Source organism: Oncorhynchus gorbuscha, linkage group LG16, assembly GCF_021184085.1.
Source record: "Oncorhynchus gorbuscha isolate QuinsamMale2020 ecotype Even-year linkage group LG16, OgorEven_v1.0, whole genome shotgun sequence".
NCBI classification, from domain to species: domain Eukaryota; kingdom Metazoa; phylum Chordata; class Actinopteri; order Salmoniformes; family Salmonidae; genus Oncorhynchus; species Oncorhynchus gorbuscha.
The window spans coordinates 32,834,848-32,855,489 of NC_060188.1; the positions used below are offsets into that span (position 1 = coordinate 32,834,848).

General features: G+C 44.6%; 1 protein-coding gene and 1 long non-coding RNA gene across 2 annotated transcripts; both read right to left on the reverse strand.

The window, feature by feature from the left end:
• Positions 1-667: 667 nt before the first annotated feature.
• LOC123999582 lies at positions 668-14,650 on the reverse strand. The gene is made up of 3 exons (XR_006832484.1): positions 14,560-14,650; positions 11,868-11,942; positions 668-1,100 (listed from the first exon to the last, which is right to left on the reverse strand). It is a non-coding gene; the product is annotated as an uncharacterized LOC123999582 (long non-coding RNA).
• A 1,112-nt stretch (positions 14,651-15,762) lies between these two features.
• On the reverse strand, positions 15,763-19,965 carry LOC123999621. The gene is made up of 3 exons (XM_046305556.1): positions 19,199-19,965; positions 17,065-18,919; positions 15,763-16,919 (listed from the first exon to the last, which is right to left on the reverse strand). Exons 2-3 carry the CDS (start codon positions 17,489-17,491, stop codon positions 16,114-16,116), a joined length of 1,233 nt encoding a protein of 410 aa, XP_046161512.1. The 5' UTR covers positions 17,492-18,919; positions 19,199-19,965; the 3' UTR covers positions 15,763-16,113.
• Between the last annotated feature and the right edge of the window lie 677 nt (positions 19,966-20,642).

Genomic DNA, 20,642 nt, shown 5'->3' on the forward strand with positions numbered 1-20,642 from the left:
CTAAATCAACCATTTATTGGATCATCAAGAACTTCAAAAAGAGCGGTTCAATTGTTGTGAAAAAGGCTTCAGGGCGGCCAAGAAAGTCCAGCAAGCGCCAAGACCGTCTCCTAAAGTTGATTGAGCTGCCTTTTCCAATGCCTTTTCCAGCATGATGGAGCACCGTGCCATAAGGCAAAAGTGATAACTAAGTGGCTCGGGGAACAAAACATTGATATTTTGGGTCCATGGCCAGGAAACTCCCCAGACCTTATTCCCATTGAGAACTTGAGGTCAATCCTCAAGAGGCGGGTGGACAAACAAAAGAATGGGCTGCCATCAGTCAGGATGTGGCCCAGAAGTTAATTGACAGCATACGAGGGCGGATTGCAGAGGTCTTGAAAAAGAAGGGTGAACACTGCAAATATTGACTCTTTGCATCAAATTCATGTAATTGTCAATAAAAGCCTTTGACACTGAAATGCTTGTAATTATACTTCAGTATTCCATAGTAATATCTGACAACAATATCTAAAGACACTGAAGCAGCAAACTTTGTGGAAATTAATATTTATGTCATTCTCAATTATTTTGGCACGACTGTATTTAAAGGAAACAAACTCAACACAGACAAAGTTTCAAATCATGTTCAACATTGAATGTAGTAGTTTATGAAAAGTAACTTCCCTTTTGACAAACAGACTTTAGTACAAATGTATCTCTGTCTACATCTACATTCACCCCACATTGTTAGAACATGTCAATATGTACAGAGTTTGAATTATGGGGCTGGGGGTTGGGCAAGGCACCTCCCTAACAAACTGAACCCTGAATAAAAATGAGCAAATTCTAAGACATATGTATACACATACAGTAATACGTGGCATATTGATTTTGGATTATAGTGCCTCCAGATCATAGACACATGTCTTAGTTAATATCTGTGTTGCCCCCAAACCACATTTTCTCAGATGTTCTCAGTCAGCCATGCACCTCCCATTGGTCCTCCTCAAAGTGGTTATGCAGTAGTGGAGGAGGATGTTTAGGAGGAGGTAGGGCACACAGGCTCTCCCTCCACCATGTGCCACACCTCGTTGTGCCTATTCAGAATGTTCATTGGCCTGTAGGACACATACACACACACAAAATATTAAAGTATGTTTGAAAAAGTATTTTGGTGGTGTTCAGTTGGATTTTTATTTTTCCTTTATTTAACCAGGCAAGTCAGTTAAGATCAAATTCTTATTTTCAATGACAGCCTAGGAACAGGGGCAGAATGACAGATTTGTACCTCGTCAGCCCAGGGGTTTGAACTTGCAACCTTCCGGTTACTAGTCCAAAATTCTAACCACTAGGCTACCCTGCCGCCCCAGGCTAGCCTAGTATATTGAAGGATTTGTATTCGAGCTCTCACCTGTCATATCCCACAGCATAGTGGTAGTCTTTGTTGTAGGTGGCCTGGACGTTGTCTAGCTGCCTTTTCAGCAGCATAGAGTTATATTATTTTGTAAGAAAGGCTGTCAAATAATTAGCATACACAGAGGCACCAGCTAGTCTGGTCACAATGCCGACACATTGGACGGATAAGAGACACATTTTAATACAATTGGTAAGATCACGAAACTCACATGTCAGCGCAAGGTGTAAACAAGGATTCAGTGTACTCCTACTGAGGACCCTGTCAGTGGTGTTTCACCTATTAAAGTAAATATAATTACGCTGCATTGGTATGATATTATTCTCTGATATTAAATCAATTAAAGACTTCATCAGTTTTCTTTATAATTTGTCTGGTCCAACCATCATCATCACTTAATTTTAACATGTTTGTGTCATTACGTGTCAATGAGGGATCAATTGGTTAAAACCATCTTTAATGTGAAATTAGGATGTCATTATAATGTTGAGTGAAATATCAAATACACATTGGACAAACATTTCCTAATTCATATCAAACCATATTCCCCACCTATAAAAACAGACAAGACAGCACTTGCATGACCCTAAGAGTTAAACTTTGACCCCACAAAGAGGAGAGTAGCCTACAAAAAAAGAACTCTGGGGTGTATCTCAATAGACTAAAATGTCTTCCTCTCCTCGTCTCCTTCCCTTCTCATGAGCTGATTTGAAGCTGAACACTGTAGATAAATACAAAATGGCATTTCTCATTGTGAATTTCATTTAATCTATCCCAGATCTTTCACACCAGTGCAGGAAAAGAGATAAGAAAAAGGAAGCCACTGAATATCGAGATGGATGTGATCATGGAATGAACCTTGCCCTAGATAAAAAAATATATATAAAAACTCCCCCCATGCAAAGTCAGATCAGTTTGTATTGGAGAGATGCCCAGTTGGGGTAATGCCATTGAGAGGGTTGTTGTTTAACCCCCTCAGGCCTTTCATCTTTCACAGTTAGAATATTGTCAAAGGTCATGACCTTTAACAAACCTCTGACATCGACTGTGATGACAGCTGGTCACCACCTCAGGTGCTCAACGGGCGACGGCCTTCACTTGGTGACTTCAACCTCAGGCGAAGACAAACTCAAAATAACTCAAATGATCCCCTCTCTTATTCCTGTTCTGTGTGGAGCAAGCACATGTGCTTTAGGTCAACTTCTTAGCCAAAGCGTGTTACTTTAGCTTGATTCAATCAGGATCATGAAGTTGCATGCTGTGAAAGTTTCCATGGCATCGTCACCAGACATGGGCAAAAATGACAAAATACAAATACAAAATAAAAAATACATTGGAGTGTAGTTTAACCCAATGTAATTTAAATGAAAGTATACTCAGAAGAAATTAAAATGCATATTTTAAATACAGTGGGGCAAAAAAGTATTTAGTCAGCCACCAATTGTGCAAGTTCTCCCACTTAAAAAGATGAGAGAGGCCTGTAATTTTCATCATAGCTACACGTCAACTATGACAGACAAAATGAGAAAAAAAATCCAGAAAATCACATTGTAGGATTTTTAATGAATTTATTTGCAAATTAGGGTGGAAAATAAGTATTTGGTCACCTACAAACAAGCAAGATTTCTGGCTCTCACAGACCTGTGAGAGGCTCCTCTGTCCTCCACTCGTTACCTGTATTAATGGCACCTGTTTGAACTTGTTATCAGTATAAAAGATACTTGCCCACAACCTGAAACAGTCACACTCCAAACTTCACTAGGGCCAAGACCAAAGAGCTGTCAAAGGACACCAGAAACAAAATTGTAGACCTGCACCAGGCTGGGAAGACTGAATCTGCAATAGGTAAGCAGCTTGGTTTGAAGAAATCAACTGTGGGAGCAATTATTAGAAATGGAAGACATACAAGACCACTGATAATCTCCCTCGATCTGGGGCTCCACGCCAGATCTCACCCCGTGGGGTCAAAATGATCACAAGAACGGTGAACAAAAATCCCAGAACCACACGGGGGGACCTAGTGAATGACCTGCAGAGAGCTGGGACCAAAGTAACAAAGCCTACCATCAGCAAGGGCATTGAAGATGAAACGTGGCTGGGTCTTTCAGCATGACAATGATCCCAAACACACCGCCCTGGCAACGAAGGAGTGGCTTCGTAAGAAGCATTTCAAGGTTCTGGAGTGGCCTAGCCAGTCTCCAGATTTCAACCCCATAGAAAATTTTGTGAGGGAGTTGAAAGTCCGTGTTGCCCAGCAACAGCCCCAAAACATCACTGCTCTAGAGGAGATCTGCATTGAAGAATGGGGCAAAATGCCAGCAACAGTGTGTGAAAACCTTGTGAAGACTTACAGAAAACGTTTGACCTCTGTCATTGCCAACAAAGGGAATATAACAAAGTATTGAGATAAACTTTTGTTATTGACCAAATACTTATTTTCCACCATAATTTGCAAATAAATTCATAAAAAATCCTACAGTGTGATTTTCATCTAGTCTGTCATAGTTGAAGTGTACCTATAATGAAAATTACAGGCCTTTCTCATCTTTTTAAGAGGGAGAACTTGCACAATTGGTGGCTGACTAAATACTTTTTTGCCCCACTGTATGTGTAACAGAAATACTGCCCGTCTCTGGAAGTATTTGAAGGAAACATCAGAGGTGTTTTTATTTCTCTCAGAGCACGAGACACCCTGTTCCAACACAAATCACTATAGTACAGTTCACTGTGTGTGTACAGGCCTAACTGGTCTTGAATAGCTACCTTGGGCTCCATAGTCTAGCAGGGACAAGTCTAGCAGGGACAAAGACGTTGCGCCAAATAACGTTTGACCTTTCTAGTAGACTATAGTAATAACGCATGGGGGAGGTGGTTCACACATCCAGTGAGCATTGCTGCTTTGTTTCTATGTACTATCACAGGTCACATGATACCTGCTTTAACCATTCTTGGAGGTACTGGTGAGTGTCCCTTTGTTGTTGTGGTTCCAGAATCACACCAAGGTCAGATCCCTGTGATGAACTCAATTCGCCAAGGGAGGGACAATGGAGCAGTGCTCCAACACGCCCACTTAGAATACCCAGGATGCGTTCAGTACAACAGAATACAGTACGACGTTTAATTCAACTGAAACGGCACTTGAAGAGTTGAAGAACGTTGTGTTTATCGTGGCCTTGAGTGCGATTGAGTACGATGTACGACACGAGTTTTGCAATGTCAAATGATCATACCCATATCGATTCTATAATCAAACTGGAGCAAACATACCTCAAAGACTGTTGAAGAATGGTGCACACTGTTTTGGGGAAACGTGTTGTTCGGTTCAAGCTGTCACGCAACGTAGCAAACATTTGAAGTGAACTAAACGTACCCCAGTACTATAACAATACTATAGGGATAGTATGTGTGACCAGGTTGCGAAACCCACCGACTCTTTATCTGTCGAAAACATCCTGTCACTATCTCACAATCTGTTAAGGTGGACTTGTGACAGCTAAACTCTGAAATATTTATTATGTAATTATGTGACAACGTGCTGTGTGACTGACACAAAGTACAAGATATCCACATCTCTTGATGTAAAGGGATGGACTCTACAAGGTGTGTCACGCCTACTTCCGCTCCCCCTCTCCGGCGCTCGACGTTGCCGGTCTACTAACCACTGGTCCAGGCACCATCATTTCGTGCACCTGCTCCCCATCATTAAGTACACCTGGACTTCATCATCACCTTGATTACTCTGCCTTTATTTATCCCTCAGTAGACTCAGTATTCAGGCAGTATTGGTTTTGTTTACGTTCAGTACGCTACTCCAGTTTTGATTATCTTCATGTTTCTTATTATTAATGCCACCTTCTTCACCTGCTTCCTGACTCCCTGCGTATACGTTATAGAATACTTCCTCTCATGAATTGGAAGCAGCAGAAGTTAAGGATATCGGCCAGGTGGTCGATGGACAGGAACATCTACTCCGTCAACACCACGACCAGCTGACTCAACTGGGTACGGTAATGGATAAGGTCCTTCGCATTCTCCACCACCTCGACAACACTCGAGAGGATTCATCTCCTAATAGCGTGAGGATCCTCTACCACGAGTCATCCCAGAGAGCCAGTCCCCCAGGCCATCCAGAAGTCCGCCTAGGTCAGCGATGCCCTATTGTCCCTCCCATAGAAATATGCTGGGACTCCATCGGGTTCCTATGAGAGGTTCATGGCTCTGTTCAGGGCAGTCTTCAATCATCCACCTGAGGGCAGAGAGGGAGGAGAGCGATTACTTCAACTTTGGCAGGGTGCCCAGACCGCTGCGGAGTATGCCTTCAGCCTCCAGCTCCACACCTTATTCCGTTGAGGACTGCGCGAAGAGGTCCAGACGGAGTTGGCATGTCGGGACGACAAACTTTCCTTGGACGCGCTCATAGCGATGGCTCTCTTCAAGAGCGCCAGCACCCCCCCCATCTCTCGCCTTCCTCCTTTGGCTATCCTGAAACAGAGCCTGAACCCATGAAGATAGGGGTCACACACCTCCCTGTGGCAGAGTGGTGTCGTTGGAGACAGAGTGGTGTCGTTGGTGGCAGAGTGGTGTCATTGGAGACAGCTGGGGCTCTGTTCCTATTTTGGTCAGGAGGGGCACTAGCTTCAGCGGTGTCTGGTGCACTCCAACCCGGTGTCCAAGAGGGCAGAGGGGCAGCCCTGTGATCATCCATCTCCCAGGGTAGGCGTGAGTAGTCCATTATCATCACTTTTTGTCCAAACCTTTTCTGGTTTCCATTTCACTGGCTGGGAGTAGGCCCTTGCCTCCTCTCTGAACATCACCTCATACCCGCTCACCTTTCCTTTTCTGGTCCAAGCACTGGATACTCGACCATTAGGATCCGGCACAATAACGCATATCACAACACCACTCACCCTTACAGTGGAACCCACGCATCAAGAAAGCCTTTTCTTCCTCATCATCAATGCACCCATACACAAAGTCGTCCTGACCCTATCATCGTCATGACCCTACCATCTCATGGTCGAGGATGAAAATCACCGTCTGGGCACCAAATGCCGAGGACCTGCTTTCCTTTACCCTGTGGTTCCACGTCGGTTGAGAGTCCTGTGGTTGCCCTCCAGCCCAATATCACAGAGGTATACACGGATCTCCGGGAGGTTTTCTCCAAGACCCGTGCCACCTGTCTCCCTCCTCATTGCCCCTGGGACTGTGCCATCGACCTGCTTGCAGGCTTTGCACCTCCACACAGCTGCATCTACCCTCTGTCGGTGGTTGAAACCAAGTCTATGGAGGAGTACATCCTGGAGGCTCTCCAACAGGGTTTCATCAGCACGTCCACCTCCCCTGCGTCGGGCAGGCTTCTTTTTCGTGGCCAAGAAGGATGGAGGTCTACGCACGTGCATTGATTACAGAGGCCTCAATTCCATCACCACCAAGTACCGCTAACTTCTCCTGGTGCCGGGTGCGCTCAAACAGCTCCGCGGACCTGAGGAGTGCCTACAATCTGATCCGCATCCGGGAGGAGGATGAATGGAAAACAGCATTCAGCACGATGTCTGGACACTACGAGATTTTGGTGATGTCATATGGATTAGCCAATGCTCCGTCGGTGTTTCAGACATTCATTAACAAGGTGTCCGGGACATGCTTGGGCGGCAGGTGGTTGTGTATATCGATGACATCCTGGTCTACTCGGCCACTTTGGAGGATCACATCGCCCACGTCAGAGTGGTCCTGGAATGCCTCCTGGAGAATCACTTGTACGTGAAAGTGGAGAAGTGCCAGTTTCATCAGGTCGCTGTCTCCTTCTTAGGATACCAGATCAGTCCACAGGGAGTGATGATGGAGGAGAGGACGGTCAATGCAGTCAGATCTTGGCCAGTACCAACCACCATAAAATGGTTCTTGGGGTTTGCCAACTTTTACTGCTGCTTCATTAGGACATTCAGCTCCATAGCGTGTCCTCTCACCTCAAGGGTGGTCACCGTGAGTTGTAGTTTAGTCCTGCAGCCGATGAGCCCTTCCATATACTGAAGGGGCATTTCAACTCCGCCCGTTGCTGAAACACTCAGTTCCTACGCTGCCTTTCGTGGTAGAGGTGGACGCTTCAGAAGTGGGCGTGGGGGCCATTCTGTCCCAACGTCAAGGTAACCCACAGAAATTGTATCCATGTACTCAAAAAAATACTGTCTCCTTTAGAAAGGAACTATGACGTCGGTGACCGGGAGCTCTTGGTGGTGAAGTTGGTATTAGAGGAGTAGCGTCACTGGCTGAAGGGCGGATTTCTCATCCTCACCGACCATTGGAACCTGGAGTACAAACGGACAGCGAGGCGACTGAACCCGCGCCAAGCAAGATGGGCCCTTTTTTTCACTAGATTTGACTTCACCTTGTAATATCGCCCAGGTTCAAAGAACATTAAAGCTGATGCCCTGTCCCGTCTCTATGATTCGGGAGAGGTTCCTGTCCTGAGTGCGCCCATCATTCAGCCCTCCTGAGTCATTGCCCCCATGCTTTGGGACATAGATGTGGACATTCACCAGGCACCGGAGAGGGAACCCACGCCTGCTACCTGGCCTCCAGAGCGCGCCTACATTCCCACAGGGATATGGGATCGGCTGTTGACCTGAGCACACATCTCTCATCACTGGACACCCAGGTATCACCCGCACTATTCAATCTCCGGAAAGTACGGGTGGCCCACCTTGGTGCAGTTTGTCGCTCCTTATGTAAACTCCTGCTCCATATGTGCCCAAACTAAATCTTCCCTGCACGCTCCAGTAAGGAATCTCCTTTATCTTCCTGTGCCTCAGTGGCCTTGGTCTCATCTGTCCATTGATTTAGTTCATTGATCTCCCCTCTTCTGATGGTTTCACTACTATTATGGTTGTTGTGGACAGATTCTCTAAATCCTGCCATTTTATCCCTCTCTCTGGTCTCCCTACCACTCTCCAGGTCTCTGAGGCACTATTCTAGCAGTTCTTTCGGCACTATGGCCTTCCGGAGGACATCGTCTCTGACCGTGGCCCCCAATTCACGTCACGGGTATGGAGAGCCTTCATGGAGAAGCTGAGAGTCACGGTCAGCCTCACTCACGTCACTGCCAGGACTGGCAAGGGGAGTGGGTACGGTTCCTTCCGTGGGCGGAGTACACCTAGCATTCACTGCGTCACTCCTCCACCGGGCTGACCCCCTTCCAGTGTGTCCTAGACTATCAGCCAGCCCTAGCTCCGTGGACCCTGAGCCAGACTGAAGCTCCTGCGGTGGATGAGTGGTTCAGGCGCGCAGAGGAGGTTTGGAACGATGCCCACATGACGCTCCAGTGCTCCATCCATCATCAGAAGGAGCAGGCGGACCGCAACCGCAGTGAGGCTCTTGTTTTCCATCCTGGTGATCTCTTTTGGCTCTCCACCAGGAACCTCCTGGGTACTGTCACACCTTCAAATTACGGTTTTCAAAAGTATTTTGTTACAAAATACATTAGAGTGTAGTTCAGCCCAGTGTAATACAAACTACTCAGAAGTAATTCAATTATATATTTCAAATACATGTAGCAGAAATACTGCTCATCTGGTCATAGCTCAATAACCCAATTAAGTACCCCAATTGCTGGGCCAAAAATAAACCAACAAGTGTTCTGTCCATCAAGGAACACACCACATCACAGCCCGAGACTAACTGTCACGTGTTCTGCGGTCTACCCTGTTTCCTTCGCTTGCTCTGGGATGAAGGAAGGGAGGTAGTTGCCTTATCTCTTTCCCGAATACCCCTCTTTTTTTCTCTCCCTATTTCTGAACCATGCTGAATCATGAATCATGAATCATGACTGAAATTGACAAGCATATTAGGAAAAAGGTTCCAACCATCCCAAGCTAAATGAACCCCAGGTTGACGTCATGGATTGTGTGCATAAACAAGCAATGACATGGTTATATGATCATTGTTTATTTCCTTACTGGGTGAATACCTTTTGTCAGGAACTCAAATGGAGGACCATAGAGTGTTAGGCACCTTGGCATACTGAACCAAAGAAGAGTATTGAGAAAAATGAGTACAACATATGTACAGTCATAAGAAACATACAGTATCTCTTTATTCCACTGCGTGTTCAGTACCAAGACTCATAGGAGTTCCAAAGAATGTTTTGTCTGTCTCTACCTAAATAGTAGACATATGAAATAGCATAAAGAGTCTTTAAACAGGAGCTCTGCATCCACCTGAACACATCCTGTCCTACTCTCAGATGGTGAACGTAACCTAACAAGGTCAATCAGGAGGGAGCATCATGATGACCATGGACAACACTGTTGGTCTGCGGTGTGTTCTCAACCCCAGAGAGCTGACCAGCTCCCTCTGTAACATGTTGTAACCTTGACTATGCACCTTGACCAGTAATGCCAGGTCCTGAGGACATATAGGCCTGTGATTGGTTGGCTAAGGGTAGAGTAGTATTTGATTGGTTTGCTTGGGGTATATAGGCCTGTGATAGGTTGGCTTGGGGTAGTGTAGCCTGCTGTGGCAGTGGCACTACTTGGGGTATGTTTATGTGGAATGGAGCGTTACCTTGAAGCAAACCAACAGCCTGGGGTTGGACGATGACTGGGGGTGTATTGGTTTGGGGTTGTAGGGTGCCCTAAGACTGAGGGATGTGGACGGTTTCAGTCACTTGAGGTGTACTGACCTGAGGACAGGGTTCAAGGTTCAATCTGACTATGTTCAACCCGGGGTTGGAGGTTGGGTTGGGGTTAAAAGGTGCTGGGTGAAATGGCAGGCGTTGGTGTCTGGGGTGGATGGACTCTGCTGGCCTCAGACGATGTTGCAGTGTCCAGAGTTTGCTTGGGGACTAACTCATATCTTGTTACCTACATTCTCTCTGTTTGATCACATCACATCACACACACACACACACATCAAAGGTCATATAGTTTCAACTGCAGTCAACTGCAATTTTCTGCAGTTGCTCCTCATCAGCTGAAACTTGCAGCCATCGTCTGCATTGTGGGAGGCTCTATTGTCAACCGATCATTAGGGATTTTTTTGTTTTGACACACACGAATGTGAAACAGGAACCAACTTTGCTCATTCATGTACAATCTTGGCCAATACGTGAACCCTTGCACTTTTCTTAAATAATTCCCTATTTCTTTCAAAAACATTTGGTCTCCACACCACTGCCGGTTCTAGACCGTTTCCACTGGGGGGGGGGCAAGCTGGGGCCAGTTGTACTGTTAGAGGGGCCAGTTACATTAGACGTTATTGTTGTCATATCGTTTTCTTCACTGCATAGCAGGCATTAGCAGGCAAAAGACCATGTTCCGTGTTGCCACTGTCTAATAACGGATGTAAAAAAAGAACGATAGCAAAATACGATATGTAAAAATGATTTCATACTCCTCATTTAGGGGGGCCACAAGGGGATCCAAAATTGTTGTCACAGGAGCACTGGCCCCTGCTGAAGAAGAGTGACCAGTCTATGGATCTACCTCTTCGGTTTAAAGAGAGAAACACTTCTACTGAAAAAAGGTAAGGACTCATATAACTTTGTCAATGAGTTAACAACTACTGATTATCATCACCCATTGAAGCATTTCGCAAAATTTTCTTCTACTAACAGTTAACTGTATTTAAGGTCACTTTGTTATTTCTGAATTTTTAGCAGGGTCTAGCAGGAGAGACCAGACTCACCTGTACCCAGGTGTGTATCCATGAAGAGTGACCAATCTGTTATGCAGGTGAGTGAGGACCCAAAAGCGATATAACAGAAACAGAGTATTTTAATGTCCAAACAGGGAAAACATAAATCCTCTAGTTTAACAGGAGAGTCCCCCTTCTAGTTGTTGAGGAGAGTTGCAGGGCTAGCGGCAACAGACTGCAGGTCCCTTCGGGTAGGCGCGGGCCGTAGAGGATAGAGACACCTGCTCACACGCAGTATCTGATGACGAGGCAGAATTACAACAGGACGGAACAAAGGCAAAGCAAACAAGAATCCGACAAGGACAGAAGCAGAAACAGAGAGAGAAATAGAGACTTAATCAGAGGGCAAAATAGGGGACAGGTGTGAGAGAGTAAACGAGGTCGTTAGGAGAATGAGGAACAGCTGGAAGCAGGAACGGAACGATAGAGAGAGAGAGGGATAAAGAGAGAGAAAGAAACCTAATACGACCAGCAGAGGGAAACGAAGAGAAGAGAAAGCACAGGGACAAGACATGACAATACAATACATGACACAATCTATGGAGCCACCTCTTAGGTTCAGAGAAGGAGAAGTTTCCATTGAACAAAGGTCAGAAACCAGTGTTTTAAGGTCTATCATTGTCACTTTTTAAAAGTTTTGACGTACCATTAGAGCAAGGAAATATCGCTCACTACTTTTAATATTTAGGTGTCATTAAAAAGGGAACAGTCTTATACCCCAGATTGAAGAATGAGGAGTTTTGTACTTTTTACAGGATCTAACACAAAAGATGAGCCTCACCTGTACCCAGCTGTGTGTCCATGAAGAGAGACCAATTTATGGAGACACCTCTCATGTTCAAAGAGTTGAACCTCTCTACAGAAAAAAGGTAAAAACCCATTGGACTTGGTCAATGTCAACATCACATCCAGAGATTTACCCTCCACTGCACCATTGGATGGCATACCAGAGTTTTCACGTGAGAACTGGGCCGATAGTGATCAAGTTCCTGAGTTTAAGAACAAGATGGCTGTTCTGGAGAGAACCAAGAACTTGAGAGAGGAACCAACATCTTCCTTAATGAGGACTACTTGGAAGCTGTGCGCCAGAGGCAGAAAGAACTTATCCCAGCCATGAAAGCTGCCCGAGTGTGTGGGGATATTGCTTACATCTGCTACGGGTCAGTAGCTTCAGCCCCACAAAACAAACAAACACACACACACACACACACACACACACACACACACACACACGTGACACTTCACATTATGTCTATCTCAAATAAGCTACCCAGGAAAGGGCTAAAAAATAGCCCATATTAATATACTATGTAGCTTTAGAAAAAATATCAATGAAATCAATTACTTGTTAACATCGGATGACATACATATATTAGCCATCTCTGAAACTCAGATATTTCATTTGATGATACAGTAGTGGAAATACAAGGATATAACAATAATAACACCCACAGAAGAGACGTGAATGCTTGTGGGGTTGATGTATTTGTTCAGAGCCATATTCCTTTAAAGCTTAGAGAGGACGTCATGTCTAATGTTGTGAAAGTGTTGTGGTTGCATGTTCACCTGCCTCAACAGAATCCTCATCTTTTGGGGTGCTGATATAGGCTACCAAGTGTCAACAGTCAGTATCTGGATAATATGTGTGCAATGCTTGATAATGTGTGTGATGCTGACAGAGAGGTCTATTTTCTGGGTGACCTGAATATAGACTGGTTTTCATCAAGCAGAAGGTTCTTACTGTAACCAGTGCCTGTAATCTGGCTCGGGTTATCAATCAACCTACCAGAGTGTTCACAAATAGTGCAGGAACTACTGTACATCATCCAAATGTATTGATAAAATGGTTACCAATGTTGCAGAACTTTGTTCTAAAGCTGTATCCGTACCCATTGGATGTAGTGACCATAATATAGTGGCGATATCCAGGAAAGTTAAAGTTCCAAAGGCTGGGCCTAAAACAGTGTACAGCCGTGGCCAAAAGTTTTGAGAATGACACAAATATTAATTTCCACAAAGTCTGCTGCCTCAGTGTCTTTAGATATTTTTGTCAAATGTTACTATGGAGTACTGAAGTATAATTACAAGCATTTCATAAGTGTCAAAGGCTTTTATTGACAATTACATGAAGTTGATGCAAAGAGTCTATTTGCAGTGTTTACCCTTCTTTTTCAAGACCTCTGCAATCCGCCCTGGCATGCTGTCAGTTAACTTCTGGGCCACATCCTGACTGATGGCAGCCCATTCTTGCATAATCAATGCTTGGAGTTTGTCAGAATTTGTGGGTTTTGTTTGTTTACCCGCCTCTTGAGGATTGACCACAAGTTCTCAATAGGATTAAGGTCTGGAAAATATCAATGTTTTGTTCCCCGAGCCACTTAGTTATCATTTTGCCTTATGGCAAGGTGCTCCAACATGCTGGAAAAGGCATTGTTTGTCACCAAACTGTTCCTGGATGGTTGGGAGAAGTTGCTCTCGGAGGATGTGTTGGTGCCATTCTTTATTCATGGCTGTGTTCTTAGGCAAAATTTTGAGTGAGCCCACTCCCTTGGCTGAGAAGCAACCCCACACACGAATGGTCTCAGGATGATTTACTGTTGGCATGACACCGGACTGATGGTAACGCTCACCTTGTCTTCTCCGGACAAGCTTTTTTCCGGATTCCCCAAACAATCGGAAGGGGATTCATCAGAGAAAATGACTTTAGCCCAGTCCTCAGCAGTCCAATCCTTGTACCTTTTGCAGACTATCAGTCTGTCCCTGATGTTTTTCCTGGAGAGAAGTGGCTTCTTTGCTGCCCTTCTTGACACCAGGCCATCCTCCAAAAGTCTTCACCTCACTGTGAGTGCAGATGCACTCACACCTGCCTGCTGCCATTCCTGAGCAAGCTCTGTACTGGTGGTGCCCCGATCCCACAGCTGAATCAACTTTAGGAGACGGTTCTGGCGCTTGCTGGACTTTCTTGGGCGCCCTGAAACCTTCTTCACAACAATTGAACCGCTCTCCATGAAGGTTTTGATGATTCGATAAATGGTTGATTTAGGTGCAATCTTACTGGCAGCAATATCCTTGCCTGTGAAGCCCTTTTTGTGCAAAGCAATGAAGGCACGTGTTTCCTTGCAGGTAACAATGGTTGACAGAGGAAGAACAATGATTCTTAGCACCACCCTCCTTTGGAAGCTTCCAGTCTATTATTCGAAACTCAATCAGCATGACAGATCTCCAGCCTTGTCCTCATCAACACTTCCTACCTGTGTTAATGAGAGAATCACTGACACGACGTCAGCTGGTCCTTTTGTGGCAGGGCTGAAATGCAGTGGAAATGTTTTTTGTGGATTCAGTTAATGTGCATGGCAAATAGGGTCTTTGCAATTCATCTGATCACTCTTCATAACATTCTGGAGTATATGCAAATTGCCATCATACAAACTGAGGCAGTCAGACTTTGTGTGTCATCTGACACACCGACCTACCTGCACACATTCCACACCACATTCACTGAGCCTCTCTATCCAGGGTTTGAGCTTCCGGATGGCACGTCAGTCTCTCTGTGTCAGATAAAATAACATCATGTGTCCGGAAGGAACCACCTGAATCTTCAGGGAAGTCACACTCCTGTTTAAACACAACTTGATGACATGATGGGACATGTTTTAATCATAACAACACCCCGGCCCCCACCACTTGAGTAAACAGATTAGTATTCATGAATATACAGTGTACAGAACATCAGGATGACATAGACTGACCAGGTAAAAGCTACGATCCCTTATTGATTTCACTTGTTAAATCCATTTCATATCACTGTAGATGAAGGGGAGGAGACAGGTTAAAGAAGGATTGTTACACCTTGAGACATGGATTGTGTATGTGTGCCATTGAGGGTGAATGGTCATGACAAAATATTGAAGTGCCTTTGAACAGGGTATGGTAGTCGGTGCCAGGCGCACAGGTTTGAGTGTGTCAAGAACTGCAACGCTGCTGGGTTTTTCATATAACTCCAGCCAAGTTGTTTAGGTTTAACTGAGTACTTTAGTCTTTCCAAACAGGTTATGTGGATCAGATGGGAATGGTACCAGATGATAAATGATTAATATTCTGGAGGTGCCTGCCTACTGGTACATTCCTTTCACCTGTCCAGTTCTCTCATGTTAGTTGAGATGAAGGAAAGTAGACCTACAGGAGTGGTTGGATGTCCTGAGATGTCTTTGATTGGTTACCGTTTAGTTCTGCATGCTTGATGTTGCTGGGAAGACGTCGTAAGGCTGTCATTTCCACACAAAGTTGAGTGGTTTCCAGACCGTCTGGGGCAACTGCAGCACCAGAGTCGTCCCACCTCAGCTTTGGTTGTAGGAGACGACATTGTCAATCCTTTGAGGGTGGGAGAGAGGGAGGTAAAGACGGAGAGTGAAGGAGGGAGGGGTAGAGGAGGAAGGAAGAAACATGTGTTCTGCAGTCTTCCCTGATTCCCTCACTTGCTCTCCAGTGTGTGGGCGCAGGACAAAGTGATGGAGGTGCCTTCTCTTTTTGTATCCCCCCCCACCCTGTCTGTATCATGCCTCTGAGAAAATGATCAAGCAGGTTAAGAAAAAGGTTCAGAACACTTCTATACTAAATGAATGGCTTGTGCTCAAGTTGACCTCGTGGATTGTGTGCATAAACGAACAATGACAGGATTATAACTGTTTGAACACTTTTTTTGAAAATACATTTGATTTCGGAACTCAACAGGAGGTCCATAGAGGCTGAGGCACCTTGAACAAAAAAAGATTACCGAGAAAAAGGAGCATACATTATTTAGTCATCGACAAGAGAAACATATCTCTGCTAACAAAATGGACCTGCATGTACAGTACAAAGATTCCTAGAGTTACATTTACCGCACAGAACTTTACTCAATGTTTTTAGTCCTCCACATGGATGGTAGACATTTGAAATAGTATAAAAAGAGTCTTTAAAACAGGAGCTCTGCATCCACCTGAACACATCCTGTCCTACTCTCAGATGGTGAACGTAACCGAACAAGGTCAGGAGGGAGCATCACGATGACCATGGACAACACTGTTGGTCTGAGGTGTGTTCTCAACCCCAGAGAGGTGTTCAACAGCATTAACCAGTCTTTCCAGGTTGCTGTTGATGGATGACAGCAAGGACTGCAGCACTCTCTCCATGCTGCTCCTCATACTGACCAGCTCCCTCTGTAACATGTCGTAACCTTGGCGATGCACCTGGACCAGTGCTGCCAGGTCCTGAGGAGGTAGCTGGACCTGCATGTGTGGTTGGACCTCAATCAAAGGAATGTGGACCGTAGGTTGGTTCACTTGGGGTATGTTCGTCTGAGGCTGAACAGTGGACTGGGGCATATAGGCCTGTGATTGGTTTGCTTGGGGTATATAGGCCTGTGATAGGTTGGCTTGGGCTAGAGTAGTCTGCTGTGGCAGTGGCACTACTTGAGGTATGTTTACGTGGAATTGAGCATAACCTTGAAGCAAACCATCAGCCTGGGGTTGAACAGTGACCGGGTGCGTAATGGTTTGGGGTTGAAGGGTGCACTGAGACTGAGGGATGTGGACAGTTCCAGTCACTTGAGGTGTGCTGACCTGGGTACCAGTTTCAAGGTTCAATCTCACTACGTTCACCCGGGGTTGGAGGTTGGTTTGGGGTAAAGTGGGCCTGGGTGAAGTGGTAGGCGTGTGTGTCTGGGGTGGAGGGACTCTGCTGGCCTCAGACGATACTGCAGCGTCCAGAGTCTGTTGACCATCAACCAGGTGGTTAGTCGAGGGACTGTCCAGCTCCACCCCAATGCATTGGGAACCAACTTCCTTCTGAAACGCTAGGGAAGAAAAAATATAGAAAAATAAGCTATATTTAGTGTTCCTTACATACTGTTTTACCACATGACATCACGTAGTAGGCACACACACATTACAAAGCAAACAAAAACGAATGTTTTTACAAATTGAAACCATAAACTTTACCTTGTAATGCAATGGGTCCTTCTCCATCCACAAACTCAAATTTATAACGTTTTGTTCGAACTGAGAGGAAAGGCTCCTCCTCTTCTGTTGGATGAAGTTTTGCTTCTGTCTGCCTGTTCACTCGCTTCCTCTTTGACCCAGGACCCTTCTTGATATAACAGGGTTGTCTGCGCATCAGGTCATTGTATCGCTTTTTGCACTGCATCCCGGTTCTGAGGTATCCAAACGAAGAAGCGCTCACCTTTGCTGCGATATCTTCCCATGCGGCCTGTGCAACACGGGTGTAGCCAGGGCCAGGTCGTCGAGCTTGCACTTCACGCACGAGTATTTTGAGTTCTTCCTCATTGAAACGCTTCTTTCGTTGCCTCTCCATATGAAGCATCTCGATCTCTGGCCTCCCATCTCTCTTATCGTTATCGGAATCCATATTTTCTCAGGGAAAGCCATAAACGAAGCGCAAACGCTAAAAATGACGGAAAGACACTATTTGTGTTCTGAATGTTTACATAGCCTAGCCTACTCATCTCAAGGCTGCAACGTATTAAAAACACAAATTACAAAATGGGTGTTTGTTCAGTTACAAAACAGCAACGGTTATTACGGTTACGGAAAACCCCAATAAAGGTACAGTGGACACCGTTCAGGCGTTCCAAAACAATCTGGGCTACCATTCGCAGGACCACAAAATACAATACGCTTGCGCAGTTGATTACCGGCCGTGCGCAGTATATTGCCCTCCCTTTGTTGGGGAAAATGTGCCCAAAATAAACGCTTCTTCAAAACAGTAACAATCACCACAATATTGAATGATTAGATTTCTCGTTGAGTAAGTGTTAGGTTACATTTATGATACTGTGGTTCACAGCATATTTATTCCCCCCAAAAACATTTAGAAACAGATTGAAAGATTTCATCATTAAATCATGGTCTGCACATTGCCTTCCAAAACCATAAGCAATTCTCTACAGATTTACAAACTTTACCCCACACACATACACTTCTCCTTCTGAAAAGTGAAAGCAAAGTCTCCCTTTGAGGGGTCTACTGTCTAGTAGGCTAAATAATTGTAGGTTTTTATAGGCTACAGTAAAACCAGTCAATGCATTTGGAAAACGCTACTGTGTGAATACAGCAGGTTTGATTGAATTATATAGACTACATTTAACCACTCGCATGAAAGCATTCTAATAAATACATGCAACAACGAACACACCATACATTCGATAGCATACCATAGTTCAAATTGTTTGGTTAATGATTTTTTAAAACGTTTTACTTGAAGCACTTGTAGGACATTGTATTGTTAAACAGAAGTAAAACACTCGTCAACATGGCAAGAAACCAGCAAACATCACAAAGGATGTACTCCTGTAGAATCAAGTGTATGACGGTCCATTCAGTCTGTGTTGGAGAGGCATTGTGATGGGAGTGACAGTCTGTAGTGATGACTCCCTAGGATCGGACAGCCTTTCAACAGCACTCGCAAGTCTCTCCAGGCTGTGGCTGATGGAGGACAACACAGGATGCAGCATTTCTTCCATACTGTTTTTAGTGTCCATGATCTCCTTGTGTAGCATGGCGTAGCCCGCCTGGTGCACCTGGCAGAGGACTGTGAAATCCTGGGAAGCGGGCTGGACGTGGATGAGGGGCTGGAAGTTTATCAGCGGGATGTGAGCTCTGAGGAGCTGTCCCTGACCCAGTCCCTGAGATTGGTTCATCTGCGGTGAGCTGACCTGAGGGGCTTGGAATGAAGAGGCCTGGGTTGGATCAGGTTGGGGAACATGTTGTGGTGTTCCAGCCTGGGATGGACCAGCCGTCTCTGCTTTGATATCAAGGCCATCTCCAATTTGATGCTCTGGAATAGAAAAATCTAACCATGATGTATCATTTTATCCCCCAATCACATAGCTCACCCATTTACACTCAACCAGCATGGTGCAATCTCAAATCAACACATATTTAAATAAAGTAGTTTGCTTGCACACAATACTACTTTATAAATGTGGAAAATGCAGCCAACATAGTAAGTAATCAACAAATATCTACACATGATTTCCCTATGTATAGCCTGCAATTCCTAGTATAGAAAATGGTAGGCCTAATTTGCCTAAATGTAATCATTGATGTACTCTACCTGCATGCTCAATTTTAATTGAGGAAGTAGAGTTGTTGTCTGTAAGGTTAGAGACGGGTTTTGGCAATCTGTTTTCAAATATTCGTATTCCTTGTCTCCGTTTAAGATCATTAATTCGCTTCCTGCACTGGTTGGCTGTTTTCTGAAGCCCAACGGTAGTGGAGCTCACTCGCTCTGCTACTTGCTCCCAGGCTGACCGAGCATTGGAAACTCTGAACGGTTTTGTCGGTGTACCATAAATAGAAAATCGCCGTGCATGGACTTCACGCAATAATATTATTGTTTGCTCCCGCGTAAAACGACTTCGAGTCGCCGCCGTCAACATTTTGGAGCCTGCACACGGTTTCATAAGATAAACACAGAAATTCCGAATGCGCTTCTCGCAGGAGAGGTTTTTGCGTTGCGAAAGTGATAAATAGTAATGACGTATTTTTGTAGGCACTAAAACTGCGCCATGGACAAAGCCTATGGAAAAAATGAATGGTGTTTTTGTAGGATTTTTGGAAAACGCCAAAAATAAGGTATGTGGTAAACCCAGGTTTAGGAGATCTTATGTTTTGTTCCATGAGATAATCTTTTTTATGTTAGAAAAAAGCATACCAAGGTCATGTTAACTGACTGCTAAAATCTACTAAACCTGTGTTAATCTCAGACCTCATTTTCGGTGATTATTCCTAAAAAATATTCTTTCCTTTTGCATTTAGGGATAGCTGAATGACTAATTTCCGGGTTGTAAGACTACAAACTGGCGAGCTCTATTGACACGCAGATGCAAGCAGTAGTGCCTTTACGCACAGACGTCACTTCAGGAGTGTCAATTGTGGGATGTATTTCAGAAAGCACAATGTCCTTATACGTTTCAAATGTTTTGCATCGCGATCAAAGTCCACTTTTGTCCCTTGTGTTTGTTATGCAGTCTGTATTTGCAATGTCGAAACTAACTTTATGTATTTATTCACACAGTAAATTCAGTATATAAATGCAATAATGTTTTTTTTTAAACAACAGCCTGAAAATTGACCCTCATCTGCTGGTGAGATTTTGTCTCCTGGTCTAGTAGAAACCCAACAACCTAAGAAAATATGACCACATGGGTGAGACTTTTCTTATGGTCAGCTGTAAAGCTTCTACATTCTGGCATTTGGGATTTTCTCTTTTCTCCCTCTCTTTGTGTTTCTCTCTATCTGTTTCTTTCATTCTGTGTTTCTCTCTATCTGTTTATCTCGTTCTGTGTTTCTCTCTATCTGTTTATCTCGTTCTGTGTTTCTCTCTATCTGTTTATCTCGTTCTGTGTTTCTCTCTATCTGTTTATCTCGTTCTGTGTTTCTCTCTATCTCATTCTGTGTTTCTCTCTATCTGTTTATCTCGTTCTGTGTTTCTATCTATCTCATTCTGTGTTTCTCTCTATCTGTTTATCTCGTTCTGTGTTTCTATCTATCTGTTT

Bases quoted from the DNA above. Each gene is read 5' to 3' on its own strand.
- LOC123999621 (XM_046305556.1), bottom strand. From the start codon at position 17,491: ATGGATTCCGATAACGATAAGAGAGATGGGAGGCCAGAGATCGAGATG. The intron at 16,920-17,064 runs GTAAAGTTTATG...TTTCTTCCCTAG, and splicing joins AGGACCCATTGCATTACAAG to CGTTTCAGAAGGAAGTTGGT.